Below are 17,608 nucleotides of genomic sequence, written 5' to 3'. Positions count from 1 at the left end.
GTGGTAGGTATATCACAGCTAAATCAATACATTCCCGTATATAGTCATCAAAATACTACATGTATCACCAATTCTGAGTCCAGGCAGAATATATAACTAATTTACACACAAGTTTCTTTCTGCAGTGTTGAAAACTGATTTTCATAATGCTCTTATGCAAATGAATGAATAAATAAAACTGTATATATTTATTGCATTATATTGTACAATGTATACACATAAGTGTGTAGAAATACATGCAGAATATACATGTAGGACCTACATATTAAACTTAAACCAAACCTTATACCATCTTCAATAAGATTCATCAGTTTGGAAATATTTAATATCAAAGTTTTACTTCAAACACCATAAATGTACACATTAAACGTTTCAAGACCGACTGGTCCCTTCGTCCAGCTATGACTGAGTGAGACCGACTGGTCCCTTCGTCCAGCTGTGACTGAGTGAGACCGACTGGTCCCTTCGTCCAGCTATGACATGAGTGAGCGATTTTTATTTTTTTACCTTTATAACGATGTGACGAAATTGTGTATTTCATATGTCACTTGACCCGAGACTTTTCTTCTATCGACAGAGATCTAGAGTGTATACACACTGTACTGAACAGGTTTCTGGCAGGGTGTAGATCTAGCCCCCTTTCCTGATAGGTCAGTATCGGGTCATACAGATGACTCAGCTCAGCAATACAAATCACTCGGTCATAGCTTGACAAACGTTTAATACATACATTCTTTGTGTATAAAGTGAAACTTTGGTAACAAACCTTATACCAGTATACATATAGGTGATCAACACACACATACTGATCAATGGGTCGTCGTAACTTGTCAGTTACATACAAACAATTTGTCTACATGATTATAAAAATGCAAATAGTGAAATGAAAGGAGGGAAAGTGCCCCATACTATAACACCAACACATGCAGCTTAATAGAGTCTATCTGAGTAATCTGTGGTACAGACGATTAGCCCAATTAATATACAGGCATCATATATCGGAAATATATATCATATATTTTGTAGTACATGCATCTATGAGGTTATCATTTAACAATGTCACTGGGCAGTATAAGCACTATCCACTTTCGGGTTCCCATATCCAAAATATGTGCAGGTCTTGGCTAATCATAGATCACCAACACATGGCTGGCAATGATTCTTCCAAACTAACATGCAGACATATAAATTTGCCATTTTTAGCTGAAGCCTCGAGTTAAGATTTTGAAGTATACCAGGGTAATTGTTATATAATTTCTATGTAATATATTTCATCAGTTTATGCTTATTCATTAGTGCATTTGAAGGAGAATCAACATAAACAGATAAATACATTTTCTCCTCCACCATGCATATGATCAATGCAAACAGGACACATCATTCTCAAGAGGCATACAATTTATATCATTTCCCTAGAAATTGAACCAAATTTCAAAATTCAAATTCGAAATACCTTAAAGCAACTTTTACAAGTGTACTTAATTTCATAATGAGATGAGGCGTAATTAAGCTCTCCTCTAGTTGCAGATGCTGTATGAAGGAATGACGTGTCCTGTGATCCTTTCACCATGACAACAGACTTTTTAGGGTCTGGAGGGTTAAACGGATTTCACTACCCAGGGCTACTCAGGATCTGATAAATACAGATTTCACAATAATATCAACTTACTGTCTACTACAATAAGCCATAGTACTCAAGCTGGACTGGAAATAAAATAACAAAAAACAACATGCTTATTAAAAACGTAATCACAGGCCAAACAATCAACTGAATATATTGTAATACATAACATTCAAGCGAAACAATCAACAAAATATAGGGTGATATATAATATTGTACCACTAGTCAAAACAATCAAAAGAATATTTTGAAATGCAAAAAAAAATTCCAAGCAAAACAATTAACAGAATACATGATGATATAGAATATTATAACAGTAGGCAAAACAAACAACGTAATATGTTGTTATTTGTTATACATAACAGGCAAAACAATTAACAGAATACATGGTGATATAGCATTGTTGGTAAAACAAATGAATACAATGTGATACAATGTGCTCACTGGAACAAACGTCACAGACATGGTAATATTGACACACGTAATGGTGGCAAGGTTCTGATCACATACAACATACCCCAGTAGTCAACGTAAATGTCTTACTGTAGACGTTAAACTGATGTACAGTGTGTCTATATAATCACAGCCAGGTATTAATATCAAACATAATATGTGTGAATTACTAAAGTATCATACAATCAAACTTGAACCAAATTTCCTCTTAAAGGATGATTATGTTATGTAAACCATATATACTGAGGTCTCCTCTGTATGACGGCCTGGATTTCAATAAGACACATGGTTGTTTGGTTGAGAGAACATTACCCTATACACAGACTTCTTTTGGTTCATATTTATATCATATACATGATACATAATTTAGCATACACCACAACCCAAAGACAGTCGAATATAATGTATGGATAATATTACATCATGTGTAGGATATCATATTATGTAAATTTGTTTGCTACCATCTTAACTCATTCACCCCTGAATTAAATTTCATAATGAACTATTCCAAGCTTTAAATTGAAAGAGTTTAAATGAAGCTTCAGTGATTAATGAGTTAACAGAACTGTCCAAATGCTATGAATGGATTTACAAAATCTCAATTCTTAAAGGCAGGATCCATTCATAAATTCATTGTATTAATAATCCATGCAAACTGAATATATACTTAACATACACAATGCATATATACGTGCAGACATACACAATGATGTGAGCATTTATGTGACAAGTCAACGGTGTCTGGTTTCATAATTAATAAAATCTATTTGTACTGTGGAGACTTGTGTCGATCAGGCTACAAAGATTACGATCCAGTAATAGCTGAGAAGTGGCTGTACCTAAAAACCAGGCCAACATTTTTTTCGAAGACTCATCCATTATGTAATATTTTTCGCACTTGTACGAAACCATTACACCTGCTCATGACTGTTCCATGTACACATCACCACCAGTATATAGATCTAGCTACATCAAATTCATCTGCTTATCGGCACATTGATTTAAAATTTAAATCGTCAGCATTACAGTAGAATCTTGGCAATGTAGAATGTGCCTACCAAAAAAGGTTGAATTATGTAGTAGTTTGAGTTTAAACTGAATATAAGAAATAATTAGATATGGACACAGTGTTGGTGTTGATGCGGTACCCATATCAAACTGATGTAAAATGATTGCAGGGATCCCAAAAAGTTTCCAAAAACAGAATTCATCAGTCCTTTCTGATGTACACAAAAGACATCTCAATGTGAGGGTGAGAGTTTTGAAGTATAGCATGTGGCTTTACCGAGGTGCTCATCTTCAGAACTCTTAATCCCAAAGTCTAGATATTCTGTCTGCATCAAACAGGAGTGATTATTGTTTGCCCACACTTTCCTATTGTAAAAATATCATGAAATGGTTAAACCAATGCGCCTTATTATCATCAACGGAGCATAAAATGAGTGACAAAAACTGGTTAATATGTACCCTAGCAAAAACGATGGTAGAAAGAAATGTATTATTTCCTGTAAAATAAATATTATTTCCTGCTTGGGATCCAATTTTTAAAGGTCTATCACTAACACTGGGAACCAAGTATAAGGTAGAGTTATAAATGGTTATTTTACTTCCTTAACTTAACCATGTTCTACTGTGTTATAATGCATGTACAGAAATAAAATAAAAATTATTTGAGTCAAGTGATCAATCATTAAAACAATAAAATTTGCATATAATTTTTTATGTGTACCGATAAGCATATGAACAATGATGAAATTCTACACTTTACACAAAATCAACAGTGTAGCATGTAGTGTTAGTGTACCCTCTCCTCAGTATACAGATGGTTAGTCAATACCTACAGTCTTCTTCAAAAAACTTCAAAGTCACAGAAACTGAACACAGTCCCATTAATGATAAATACATAGTATATACCATTCCTGATTAATACAGAGTAACGAACAAGAGAGCGATGATATTACTTTCCAATGATTATACACCATTCAACAAAACTCAAAACCAACCCAACACACAGTGCTCAAACTGTAATGGTGATTATCAAGGTGCAGTGCTCACAACACAGCTAGCAAGGTAAAAGTTGCTATTACGATGTTAAACAAAGGTGAAGGTCACAAGATAAAATGCTTGTAACCGGGTTTACAAACTGGTGATGTAAAAAAATTATGACAGTTGCTTGTACCTTAGCAACAATATATAGTTGGTTTCTTGTAACCAAGCAACACAATGGTGGTTACTTGTAACCAAGCAAGAATATATTAATGGTTTACTTGTAACCTAGCAACACTATAATGATGGTTACCCGTAACCTTGAAACACTATAATGGTGGTTACTTGTAACCTAGCAAGACTATATTAATGGTTTACTTGTAACCTAGCAACACTATAGTGGTGGTTACTTGTAACCTAGAAACTGTATAATGGTTACTCGTGACCTAGCAGCACACAGGTGAAGGTTAAATGAAAGGTGAAGGTTATTCTCTACACAAAGGTGAGCTGACTACCTTTTCTAGATACTGGAGACTATGGTACAAACAATGGGAGCATGCGCGTCCAGGTCCTCTGCTACGACCGGGTCACCTACAGAACATTCCAAAACAACGGTATAATAACACACACACACAGTGACAGCCAGTGGCCGCCATGCATTGGACTCCCCAGGTAGTCACACGTACCAGTCCTAATCTGGTTATCTAAACTTTCAGAGGAGAGAAGAATTGGAAAGAATTATCAATCTTTGACCTGAATCATTTTTCACACCTAACATTATCCAATAGTGAAAAACTTTCTAGTGGATAACTTATGCATTAAATAGATATATTAAGCATTATAAATGCAGAACTTTGATACATATGACACAAAGAAAATGATACAAAGAACCTATAACCCATACAATAATACAGTAATCCCAGTAGTATCTGTTCTTTAGATGCTAAACCGTACACCAAGATTTGTACATATAGCGACTACACACCCTGAACCAAACCTCACGCACATATACAGGATTATAGAACCCTAATAAGGGTGGGGACTAAAACAGCATGCCCCGGGCCCTCCATCCTCGGGCAGGACGGTCCTACCTTGCTGACAGGACACAGTAGGTTTGGCCTGTTTTGTATTTGGGGGTTGGGAGTCGTCAGGAAGCAAGGTTTCGGGTAATTCATCATCAGATTGTATATCTACATCTCCTTCGTCTTCGTCTGAAATGTGTGCCACATCCATACAAGATGTTATTCATGTTACTTCTAAGCATGGCATCATGCAGAGGTGTCTGTCTCACAGTGGTGTCAACACAGTAGCGTCTGTCGTCACTTTATTGGTAATGTTATTTTTAATCAAAATAGAGTATCATTTACTTAAAGACAAAGATGCATCATACTTATCTTTTGCATACCAAGATTTTTTTTTTTTTAAAAGGAATGTACATTAACTTACAAAATATTTTACCTGGAAATCATATGCAAAGAGGAAGATTGTGAGACAATGAATAAAAATGGACATTATGACACCATTGTGGAGAAGAGGACACTTGTATTATAAATTGTACTAGTACGATACCATAACTGATCAATCAGCTAGTTATAGCGGATGCATGATGATCTCACAATGCAGCTGATGTTAACCATTATTGTATGAACACCCTGCAAGGTGCTATATTATGTAAATCAAAATTACCTTTATTCAACTATGTAGAATGCACTAAGTTACAATATTAGCAATTATGCAATAACATATACGATTATGGTTTACCACCAAGCCAGTACCCTTAGAACACTCATCACTAACATTGAATGTTCAGTTCATTTATGGTATTACCAGTAAGATGTCTGCTATCACAATACTCATTCGAATATAAATAAAATATTATAATGTACAAATTTGTACAGGTCTTGCTTTTTAAATCATACCACTATTTCCAAGTGAAGTTTTTTGAAGTAGATATAATTAACAATTTCTATCGCACAAATTTGAATGTAAGTGATTAGAACACCTCACAAACTAATTTTATTAAGGTACTGTTTGTGTGGTAAACAAATAAATGTGCATATAAACAATCAATAGCAATTCCCTATTCATACAACTGTTTATTCATGCGGCTGTCTCTTGTTAACGATCAATTAATTACATCAATCAAAAGTTTGTTAGTCCATCAGTTTTATTAAGTGACAAACTGCAGATCAGACTTATTTTGTTTATAATTGGATATGTATTATTGAATCAACCAACACCCTTTGTTAGCAGAATTGTATTAAGTATTAGTTCATGGGTTAAACTTAATAGCACAAATTCTATGTGAATGTCAAAAAATAACATTTCTTTTTTTAATCTGATTTTATTTAATTCCAAAAATCTATTTATAGTGTCCTATGGGCCTTAGTGTAACATACAGTGTTAGAAATTTGATACAAATTGATCGAAGGATTTGTATATATTTACATAAATTTATATAAATGTAGACCTTTGATGAACAATAATTCCAATTTGTAATCACTTTAAAAACCCAAACATGTAGCTCTTATTTTACTTTCATCTGATAGGGACAATGTTAAGATATCATTTTTTTCAATAACTATTTATGTGTACCATCCCTATACAAATTTTTAGTGTCCCTGGACATTCCACAATTTACAGTCAAAATCATAAAAATGTTTGAAAAACCCCCACTAGATGTAAAGATCTAAATTAGTTATTAATTAGCATTCATGCTTTCTGACTTTAGATGTGTTTAAATTGTATACATTCAAGATTATTCATAAAAGAATATGGCACACATGTCCAGGTTTTTGTTTTCTCTATCAAACAATTATGCAAGAAACTAATTACGAATGGAAAAACATTTTCTAACATGGGTAACATTTTATAGCAATGAAAATTCAAAACATTATCTTTGTTAGCAGAAATGTCGTTCAAAAAACACTAAAATCTACACCATCCAAAATGTGCTAGAATGTGACAAGATTCCAACCCTATAACGTATCACACTGGGGTGGTATAATTAGTGTGGCGGGCAGGCGGAGGAATAGAGGTATTACCGTCAGAGATAGTGACAGAAGGGGAAGCCTTTTTGTCACAGTGGGCACTCCCTGGCAGCACAAAGTCTGCGTCTGAACTCTGAAACAGAGAAACTGGGTCATACAGTCCAAAGCCTCCCAGTTACCACGACAACATAGTCTCCCATCTCGTTTCCATGACAACAGACACCTGGTAGGTTAGACAGGAGAGAGACTGGTTATACTGTTAATACAAGCGACCACAATGTATCCGATACCTTAGGACATGTCAGACGGGTTACCATGACAACTGACATGATGGTAACATTCATCATAAACACTTGATACAGTAGTTAACAGTTTTAAGAGGTTATCATGTCAACAATGATTTACTGTTGCCAGGCATGGCAAATAGTCTTACTACATGTTAATGATACTGCATGTTAGTTACCATGGCAATGATTGTTGTATACCTTGCAGCTGTCCATTAAGGTATTAGGTAACACTGAAGAGCAGACGACTTAACTTTTTACATGTCTGATTATTTATAACAACGTCTGAGCAATAAATAACCAACACCCTCTTGATTACATAAATTATAAGGTATAATTGCTTAACGAATAGAAAATGTTACAAATGCGGAAACCATCAGGGTTTTTTCACAATACAGAGAAACACATAAAAAAATATGTACAGAAAAAACCAACACATTTCACTAAATGAACACGGTTATACACAATAGTCTATCCAGGTTTGTAGCTGTCTGGTTGATTAGCGAGTCTTCTCTAGTTGTAAACACCGAGTAAACTCATGCTCAACACTGAAACACAACGCACAATATAAAACAGCACACAACTTTCTAATTCTCTGGAAAAGAATGTTACATGATATGTCTAACCGAGTGGTACAGGTTTATGCCTGTAAACAATGGCGCTGTATGGTGGAGATGACAGATGTATGAGATGGACAGAGAGCTAGGCGACAGAATATCGACAGTAGACAAGAGGGATGTATATACAACCTTTTGGTCGGGCTCCCCTTCTTCTGATGCTGCCTGTAACAGATGTTCTACCGGCTTCTCAGGGGCTGGGGAGCTAGATGACAGAAATGATAAAGCTCAAAGAGACTGTTCATTAATACATCATACCTATACAATCTACTCTGTTATTATATGGTCATCAGCTAATCATTAGTGGGGAGGGCAGGTTTCACTCTGAATTCTATCAAATCATTATCACTGAAGTTTCTCAAAATTAGAAAAAAAATATAGAAAATATTTTCCCTTAAAATATTTTCCCTTAAAAGCATTTGTTCAGGAGGTTATTTGTAGGCATAAGCCACTGAATATTTAAAAAAAACAACACAAACCTTTCAGACTTCATTGGTTGTTTTTCTGAGCCTTTATCTTTCTTTTCTGAAAAGGGGAAAAAATGCATCAGTTTCTTGCAAATTCACAACTGTGAAATAAAAGTATTAGTAACGAATTTTGTTACCCGTTTAAAGAGTATTTCTGATGCCTAAACTGAGCTATCACTTTCTTGTGTGGTACACGTAACCATTTATGTTGGATAGAAACATGACTTACGTTTCGTTTGCAGGATTCTCTCCATTGTATAAGGCAAGAATTATATCAAACCATTTTAGTAGCAGTGTTAATGTTAAAATGCAACTTGTGACCTATCTATATCATCAGTGTATCATAGGTGGTGGACTCTAGAATATAAGAACGTGTTTACCAGCTGACTGGTATGTTAGCAAGAGGAAAAGACCATTTTCCCAAATGGTTTAATATACAGAGGACTTCTGTGTCCTGACAAGGATGGGTTCACATGTATAATATTTAGAGAATGTCTGAGTCCTGTTAAGAATGAGTTTGCTTTAAGATTATAAACTTTCTAGTCCAGGGAAGGATGAGTTTACCGGTAGGGTATTAAACGAACTTCTGGACCTGGAATAGAGGAGTTTACCTGTAGGGTAGTAAACAAACTTCTGGATCTGGAATAGAGGAGTTTGCCTGTAGGGTATTAAACGAACTTCTGGACCTGGAATAGAGGAGTTTACCTGTAGGGTGGTAAACGAACTTCTGGACCTGGAATAGAGGAGTTTACCTGTAGGGTAGTAAACAAACTTCTGGACCTGGAATAGAGGAGTTTACCTGTAGAATCTTGTTTTTCTGACTGCGTAGGCTGTGTGGATGTACTCTGTGGACTAGGGGTGGCTTTATTTGGAGATTTACCATCACCAATCTTCTCAACAGGTGTTTCTCCCGGTATTAACTCGTACTCTGTGTCAGGTCCAAATATGTCCTAAAACACAAATATTTCTTCAGTTATACTGTCATGTAAAAATTCACATCAATTTGAAAGTCGAAATTTTGATAAAACAATTGTGTAAAACATACCTAAAGACAAACCCATCGGCACCAAGGCTTAGATAGAATGCAGTTCTATGACCAGATGTAAAGTTACGAACCTTGACGTTAGCGATGAGTAGTTCCACTGCCTTAGTCTGATGAGGCATGTCTACTAGGTAGGCTAGGGAGGAGGCTCCTTCCCTGTAACGTAACAAATGGGTGTCAATACCTGCCGGCCAGGTGGGCAATGTTCTGCTGACAAAACACATGTCCAGCAGAGACAGGGACAGAATAGCTCTTCTTACAAATGATACAGTCAAAGGTGTGTAGAATGAACCCAAAGTACCTCCAAATATCCTGAATGAAATTATTGGTAATGGCCACAATATGACTTTGTTATAAACGTGAATGTCTGTAATCTGTGTTAATTTCCCCCTTCACATTTGATTCCTTGTTTATTATGTTGTTAACTATTATTTACTATTGTTTACTATTGTTGGCTCTGATGATAAATTTGCCCTCATTAGTGCTAAAATGGAGAAAGTTGAACTTTGACTAATTTTCTGGTATACAGTATAATATGATACTAAGAAATCTGGGTCTGAAGAATATTTCAATATTTTAGCTTATTTTCCCCCCTTCGACCCCTCCCCTTAGGTTCCAAGGATGGTTCAGGTACCAGTTTGCATACCATCTAACTGCCTACCTATGGAAAAACTATACCCCAATTTGATATTTCCCTATTAAACAATAGAGAACAACTTCCTTCCATCTCCCCCCACCCCCTCAAATGGATGACCAAGGGGAAACAAAAATTACAATTAGATTCAGCACCTTGTGACCTTTTCACCCATGAAAAAGTTAAAACTGTAAATTGTTAATGGATGACTGACGACGACAGATGAAGACAGACCTGAAAACGTCATCAAGCTTTGCTCAGATGACCAAAACTGGAGTGTAAATTTCGGCAGGTAATGTACCAAATACCAATACCAAAACGACAAGATGTTTTATACCAATAAAAACAGGATTATATTCTTCTCCATCAGGACATTAGGAACCTTTCCCTTCATTAGATTATTTTTGAAGGAGAAGTGAGAGAGAACTTACAGTGGACGGAGTAAGGTTGGACCAAACACAATGCCCAGATTGCTGGATGTCATCTGATTTGTACTGAAGTTCGAGGCAATTCTGGAAATAACATCAACAGATTGTATTCATGCTTCATGATTTGTTTTTGTATCAATATTTTCAAATGTTTTAAAACTGCTGATTTTTTTTATATATAAAATATAAACAGAAGAAAATAATTGTGTGAGAAAGGTTATTTCTTTATAGAAATAGTACTAAATTCTGCTAACATGATTTCAATCAATAGTAGTTTAGTAGAAAAGAAGTCACAGCAAATACAGGGATTCAACATACAGGTTCACTTTCTTCAATAAACCAATACAAAAACAGCTCACCTGTGTAAATGGTGCATTATTATTGCTGAAGTTTTAAAATTTGAGTATGGCAACTTGGATACAACATCTGCTAGATGATTGACTGTTTCCTCAAGGTCAAATAATCCTGCCATATGTTCCTACAAAGCCAAACATCAAAAGTCACAGATGTGTAAACAAAGGCACATGTCCTATCAAACAACAGAGGAGGAAATATCAAACAAAGTGACATGTGTATCAAACAACATAGGAGGAAATATCAAACAAAGTCACTGGTGTTATCAAACAAAGTCACTGGTGTTATCAAACGACATAGGAGGAAATAGCAAACAAAGTCACTGGTGTTATCAAACAACATAGGAGGAAATGTCAAACAAAGTTGCTGGTGTTATCAAACAAAGTCACTGGTGTTATCAAACAACATAGGAGGAAATATCAAACAAAGTTGCTGGTGTTATCAAACAAAGTTGCTGGTGTTATCAAACAAAAGTCATTGGTGTTATCAAACAACATAGGAGGAAATATCAAACAAAGTGACTGGTGTTATCAAACACAGTCACTGCTGTTATCAAACAAAGTCACTGGTGTTATCAAACAAAGTCACTGGTGTTATCAAACAAAATAGGAGGAAATATCAAACAAAGTCACTGGTGTTATCAAACAAAAGTCATTGGTGTTATCAAACAAAGTCACATGTGTTATCAAACGAAATCATAGGTGTTATCAAACAAAGTCACAGGTGTTAATCGACAAAAGTCACTGGTGTATAAAAACATAATCACTGGTGTTATCAAACAAAGTCACTGGTGTTATCAAACAAAAGTCACTGGTGTTATCAGACAAAAGTCACTTGTATTATAAAAACAAAATCACTGGTGTTATCAAAGAAAGTCACTGGTGTTATCAAACAAAATCACAGGTGTTCTCAGACAAAAGTCACTGGTGTTATAAAAACAAAATCACTAGTGTTATCAAATAAAGTCACTGGTGTTTTCAAACAAAATCACAGGTGTTATCAAACAAAGTCACAGGTGTTATCAAATAAAGTCATAGGTGTTATAAAAAAAGTCACAGGTGTTATCAAACAAAAGTCACAGGTGTTATCAAACAAAAGTCACATGTGTTATCAAACAAAGTCACAGGTGTTATCAAATAAAGTCACTGGTGTTTTCAAACAAAATCACAGGTGTTATCAAAGAAAGTTACAGGTAATATCAGACAAAAGCCACCGGTGTTATAAAAACAAATTCACTCGTGTTATCAAACAAAAGTCACAGGTGTTATCAAACAAGTCACAGATGTTATCAAACAAAGTCACAGGTGTTATCAAATGAAGTCATAGGTGTTATCAAAACAAAATCACATTATCAAACAAAGTCACAGGTGTTATCAAACAAGTCACATGTTATCAAACAAAGTCACAGGTGTTATCAAATAAAGTCATAGGTGTTATAAAAAAAGTCACATGTGTTATCAAACAAAAGTCACATGTGTTATCAAACAAGTCACAGATGTTATCAAACAAAGTCACAGGTGTTATGAAATAAAGTCACAGGTGTTATCAAAACAAAACCACATTATCAAACAAAGACACAGGTGTTATCAAACAAGTCACATTTGTTATTAAACAAAGTCACAGGTGTTATCAAATAAAGTCATGTGCATTATAAAAAAAGTCACAAGTGTTTTCAAACAAAAGTCACATGTGTTATCAAACAAGTCACATATGTTATCAAACAAAGTCGCAGATGTTATAAATAAAAAACGCAGATGTTATAATACAAAGTCAAAGGTGTTATCACACAAAGTCACAGATGTTATAAAACAAAGTCGCAGGTGTTATAAAATTAGAAAATGTCTGAAAGACATAAATGCCCCGCTCATGGATTGGACGGGACGGACATGGGCAATACTATATGCCCCCCCTTCAATTTATGTCGGGGGCATAACAAAGTCACAGGTGTATCAGACAAAGGCAAAGGTATTCAAAGTCACACATGTTTACACAAATTTACCACAGTATGACATGTCTTACGGACATACATAATTAGGTACAACGTAAAGGTTTTGGGGGGAAGAACTAGACTTTACAAAACTTAAGTGTTAAAACTCTCAGCCAATAGAGACAGCTGTGGTGTGTTTATTAAGCTATTTTGACTTCATTAAGTTACCATCTATATATTAATTATGAAATTAAGAGCATTGATAATTGTGTTAGACAATGATGGTATCTAAACAGCTTATAATGCTACCATATTATTTTTTAAAGGAAGCAAACCTTCATTACCAGTAACCTATCTACAGAGCTTCTTACCTTGGCAATTCTAATAAAAAATTGGTAGCTTTTAAACGTTAACAATGGTTCTGGCAACTGAAAAACAAAATAAATATTACATGTATTAGAAACTATTCAACCCCAATCGAAATTATTCAAAAGTAGAAACACTTGCTTTCAGTGATCAACTACTGTTTCACCATTACTTTATTAAAATATTACATATTTTTGAGTCATCAATAGGATAAATTTCTTATTCAACATTTGTTTTGTTTTGTTTATATGACAAGTAAAGATCAAGGACATATTCAATCCCATGAAAATATCCAAAAATTCTTGAAGGAAAAGGACAATTCTTGGTGCTTTCATATTCAAAATCTGTCAAAGGACTCACCTGTCGGAGATAAAGCTTTAATACATTAGAGATAACATTATGATTTTCCTCGTTGAGATCAACAGAGTCTGGGTCCTTCTCAAAGCGCTGGCACAGACCTTCCACTTTACTTTTTACCCCTGATTTCCGATAAATACCCTGGATAATGACAAACAAACACATCTTACCACAATATTTTTACTAGTGAAAATAATTTTGATATTTATCTCGTGCAAACTCAATCAGGTATTTGTGTTCTCAATATTGATCAAAAGTTTCATCTAAATCAGACGAAAAATGGAGCCAGTATGGTGATGACAAAGAGTTTCTATTGAAAGTAATAGTGAACTTGACCCTGGTTCTTATTTGTGCTGTATTAATTTTCATTCTAAACAGAAATATAATGCCCGTAATATAATGACACCAGTTATAGTAACAGCATCACTGACCGTCTTAAAGTGTTGTCGCAACAAAATAATAGAATATATTATCATTTAAAATTATTTTGATGTGACAAAAGATTTCTTACTTAAAGCAAGTGACCTTGACCTTGGATTTATGACTATGAAACACAAATACTTTCCAGATATTGGTGTACTCCATAAAAGTAGAAAGTTTTGTCTCATTAAAATGCAAAATGAAGGTGGCGCAGTAAAACAAAATTGTATGACAGAAAAACAAGGACAATGCATGGTATGCAATAGCCTTCCCACTTAATGGCCACATTATAACAATGAACTTGGGTTGGTTCTTTTGTTATTTAGTAGTGATAATCTTACCTCTTGATGAAGACCCCTTCTCTCAATTTCTTTCAAGCACTTGGTGATGATAGGAGGTACAGCCGATCTACAGTGTTCCACTTGTTCCTGGAAGTCCACACCAAATGTCGTATTCCTCCGCCGACCATGGGGCTGTAAAGATGCAGCAGACAAAGTGATAGAACAAAGACGCATGGCTAAGACGCGAGTCATATCCAATCTGCTCGAGAACAGCATAGCTCGCCTATTAGTAATTTAACTTTAACCTCAGAAGGTGGGACGCCGATGCCGACGCCAGAGTGACTACATTAGCCCCCCTATACTAAATAAGAGTACTGTGGGGCAGAACAATATACGCCCGTCGAATGCCATATAGTGTTATATACTTTTCCTTCATTGAAATAAGATCTGCATCATTCTAAGAGTGGTTAGCTGAAATGCTATAAAAAAATGTAGAAGAAAATCTCCAGACAAAAAATCAAATACTTTTAAGGGAGACACAACTTCATTTCATGATTATAATGTATACCAAGTTTCAAAGATATCCGTTGAAAAATGTAGGAGGAGATTGCCGGACAAAAAACAAATACTGAAATAAACAGAGGGCAATAACTTTTGCAAAAATTGTTGAATCAAAATTCTTTTAAGGGAGACACAACTTCATATCATGATCATAATGTATACCAAGTTTCAAAGAGATAAGTCGAAAAATGTAGGAGGAGATTGTCGAACAAACAAAAGTTTACACCGGATGGACAGCCAGCCAGACGGACAACTCCATACCATAATACTTCCGTCAAATTTGACAGGCGTATAAAAATACTAAAAATGATGTCACTGAACCTCTCTGTGGATATGTTAGTGCTGAACTGCCATACAAGACTTTTATAATTATGATAAGATGTACACATACCCTCAGTATACCACGAAGGTACAAGACTTTTGTATTTATGATAAGACGTACACATACCTTCAGTATACCACGAAGGTCTCCACCATCAGCTCCCGGTAGTGACAGTAAATCCCCTACAATACAAACAAAGAGTGTTTCTAGAACAAAAGACAATTCAAATTTTATCCTTTATCGTTTTAACCAAAATGTACTGAATAAAGCCTCTGGAATAAACAAAGGCTTCAGGATACCTGACAAATGAAATACACAAGTTGTTAAAACACAAACAAACTTTAAAACACAATCTTACTGTGTTGATCAGTGTCCTCCCTATCATCTAGTCCTTCCAGTGACCCCGCAGCCACAAGTTTCCTGTGGCCCGTGGGGTGGGGACTACTGCTGGGGGAGGAGTCAACAGACTTACTGCTACCACTGGCACTGTCTGTGTCACTTCCCATCACAAGGCCAGGACTCCATGCCTTCACAGGTGCACGGTACCGGTCTGAAACAATTTACAACATTAGTAAATCTCTATTATGGACAAATAATTTTGTAAATGGTAATCTAATAAGTAAATCTGGAGGATTTTCGAAAAAGAGTGTTCTTTGTTTAGTTACTAGCTTATAATGGCTACCTTTATGTATAACCCCTGGCCCTACATATTTAAACTAGACTAGCCCAGTCTTTGACTAAGTAAGAATCAAATGTGACTTTTGGGGTGAAAGGTATTCAAAAGACACGAACTTGAAAGTGTTACCTATTTTAAGAAGGGAAGAAGGAAAGGTGAGGGTTTTTCTGTGACAAGTGCCTTAAGGCCTTGACCTTGTGAGGGGAGGTAAGCTGAGGTGAGCCCTCCTGTGACTGAGGCTTGAAAGTGTTTACATACCGGTACCTCTGCTAGGGGAAGTAAGCTGAGGTAAGTCCTCCTGTGACTGAGGCTCGAAACTGTTTACATACCGGTACCTTTGCGAGGGGAAGTAAGCTGAGGTGAGCCCTCCTGTGACTGAGGCTTGAACGTGTTTACACACCGGTACCTTTGCGAGGGGAAGTAAGCTGAGGTGAGCCTTCCTGTGACTGAGACTCGAAACTGTTTACATACCGGTACCTTTGCGAGGGGAAGTAAGCTGAGGTGAGCCCTCCTGTGACTGAGGCTTAAAAGTGTTTACATACCGGTACCTTTGCTAGGGGAAGTAAGCTGAGGTGAGCCCTCCTGTGACGGAGGCTTGAAAGTGTTGGCGTACCGGTACCTTTGCGTGGGGAAGTAAGCTGAGGGGCGCTCTCCTGTGACTGAGGCTCGAAACTGTTTCCATACCGGTACCTTTGCCAGGGCAAATAAGCTGAGGTGAGACCTCCTGTGACTGAGACTTGAAAGTGTTTACCTACCGGTACCTTTGCCAGGGCAAATAAGCTGAGGGGAGCTCTCCTGTGACTGAGGCTCGAAAGTGTTTACATACCGGTATCTTTGCGAGGGGAAGGAAGCTGAGGTGAGCTCTCCTGTGACTGAGGCTTGAAAGTGTTTACATACCGGTACCTTTGCTAGGGCAAATAAGCTGAGGTGAGCCCTCCTGTGACTGAGACTTGAAAGTGTTTACATACCAGTACCTTTGCTAGGGGAAGTAAGCTGAGGTGAGCCCTCCTGTGACTGAGGCTTGAAAGTGTTTACATACCGGTACCTTTGCTAGGGCAAATAAGCTGAGGTGAGCCCTCCTGTGACCGAGGCTTGAAACTGTTTACATACCGGTACCTTTGCGAGGGGAAGTAAGCTGAGGTGAGCCCTCTTGTGACTGAGGCTTGAAAGTGTTAACACCGGTACCTTTGCTAGGAGAAGTAAGCTGAGGTGAGCCCTCCTGTGACTGAGGCTTGAAAGTGTTTACATACCGGTATCTTTGCGAGGGGAAGTTAGCTGAGGTGAGCCCTCCTGTGACTGAGGCTCGAAACTGTTTACATACCGGTACCTTTGCGAGGGGAAGTAAGCTGAGGTGAGCCCTCCTGTGACTGAGACTTGAAACTGTTTGCACACCAGTACCTTTGCTAGGGCAAATAAGCTGAGGTGAGCCCTCCTGTGACTGAGGCTCGAAACTTTTTACATACCGGTACCTTTGCGAGGGGAAGTAAGCTGAGGTGAGCCCTCCTGTGACTGAGGCCCTGAGGATCCTGTTGATTGTGTACTTGTTTTCCTGCTATCAATCTCCCTGTAACAATGCAATATCGACACTCAATTCAAATTGTTACAGGCTACAGTAAATACCAGAAATATCACTGAATATCAAATTGACCACATATTTCAAATGTAGTGACGCACTACCTCACTTGTTATAAGCTTAACAAAGGTAACAGCAGCTACAATTAATCACGTTAAGAATGTTTTAAATATCAACTAGAAAATGTCTGTAAGACATGAATGCCCCCTGTCACCATGTGAAATTATTTTCAGTGTTTGCTGTTCTATA

At 36.5% G+C, this 17,608-nt stretch overlaps 1 protein-coding gene across 3 annotated transcripts in view; it reads right to left on the bottom strand.

Annotated features, from left to right (window-relative positions):
• Positions 1 to 17,608, bottom strand: part of LOC110443656 (mucin-5AC-like) — a 46,731-nt gene that overhangs the window by 8,183 nt on the left and 20,940 nt on the right. Inside the window, exons 17-30 of one of the 3 annotated variants that reach the window (XM_021488009.1) lie at positions 17,250 to 17,350; positions 15,469 to 15,660; positions 15,237 to 15,292; positions 14,288 to 14,419; positions 13,530 to 13,667; positions 13,175 to 13,231; positions 10,882 to 11,000; positions 10,526 to 10,606; positions 9,535 to 9,616; positions 9,218 to 9,368; positions 8,431 to 8,476; positions 8,084 to 8,156; positions 7,105 to 7,183; positions 5,152 to 5,271 (exon numbers count right to left, since the gene is read on the bottom strand). In XM_021488009.1, the coding sequence (XP_021343684.1) occupies positions 5,152 to 5,271; positions 7,105 to 7,183; positions 8,084 to 8,156; positions 8,431 to 8,476; positions 9,218 to 9,368; positions 9,535 to 9,616; positions 10,526 to 10,606; positions 10,882 to 11,000; positions 13,175 to 13,231; positions 13,530 to 13,667; positions 14,288 to 14,419; positions 15,237 to 15,292; positions 15,469 to 15,660; positions 17,250 to 17,350 (1,427 nt within the window). The remainder of the gene's footprint in view (positions 1 to 5,151; positions 5,272 to 7,104; positions 7,184 to 8,083; positions 8,157 to 8,430; positions 8,477 to 9,217; positions 9,369 to 9,534; positions 9,617 to 10,525; positions 10,607 to 10,881; positions 11,001 to 13,174; positions 13,232 to 13,529; positions 13,668 to 14,287; positions 14,420 to 15,236; positions 15,293 to 15,468; positions 15,661 to 17,249; positions 17,351 to 17,608) is intronic. The other 2 variants (XM_021488010.1, XM_021488012.1) reach the window with 2 other exon arrangements.

The sequence above is a fragment of the Mizuhopecten yessoensis genome, unplaced genomic scaffold (assembly GCF_002113885.1).
Source record: "Mizuhopecten yessoensis strain PY_sf001 unplaced genomic scaffold, ASM211388v2 scaffold716357, whole genome shotgun sequence".
NCBI lineage: Eukaryota > Metazoa > Mollusca > Bivalvia > Pectinida > Pectinidae > Mizuhopecten > Mizuhopecten yessoensis.
Note: the sequence above shows the minus strand (reverse complement) of the source record. Positions and strands in the feature narration are given on the sequence as shown.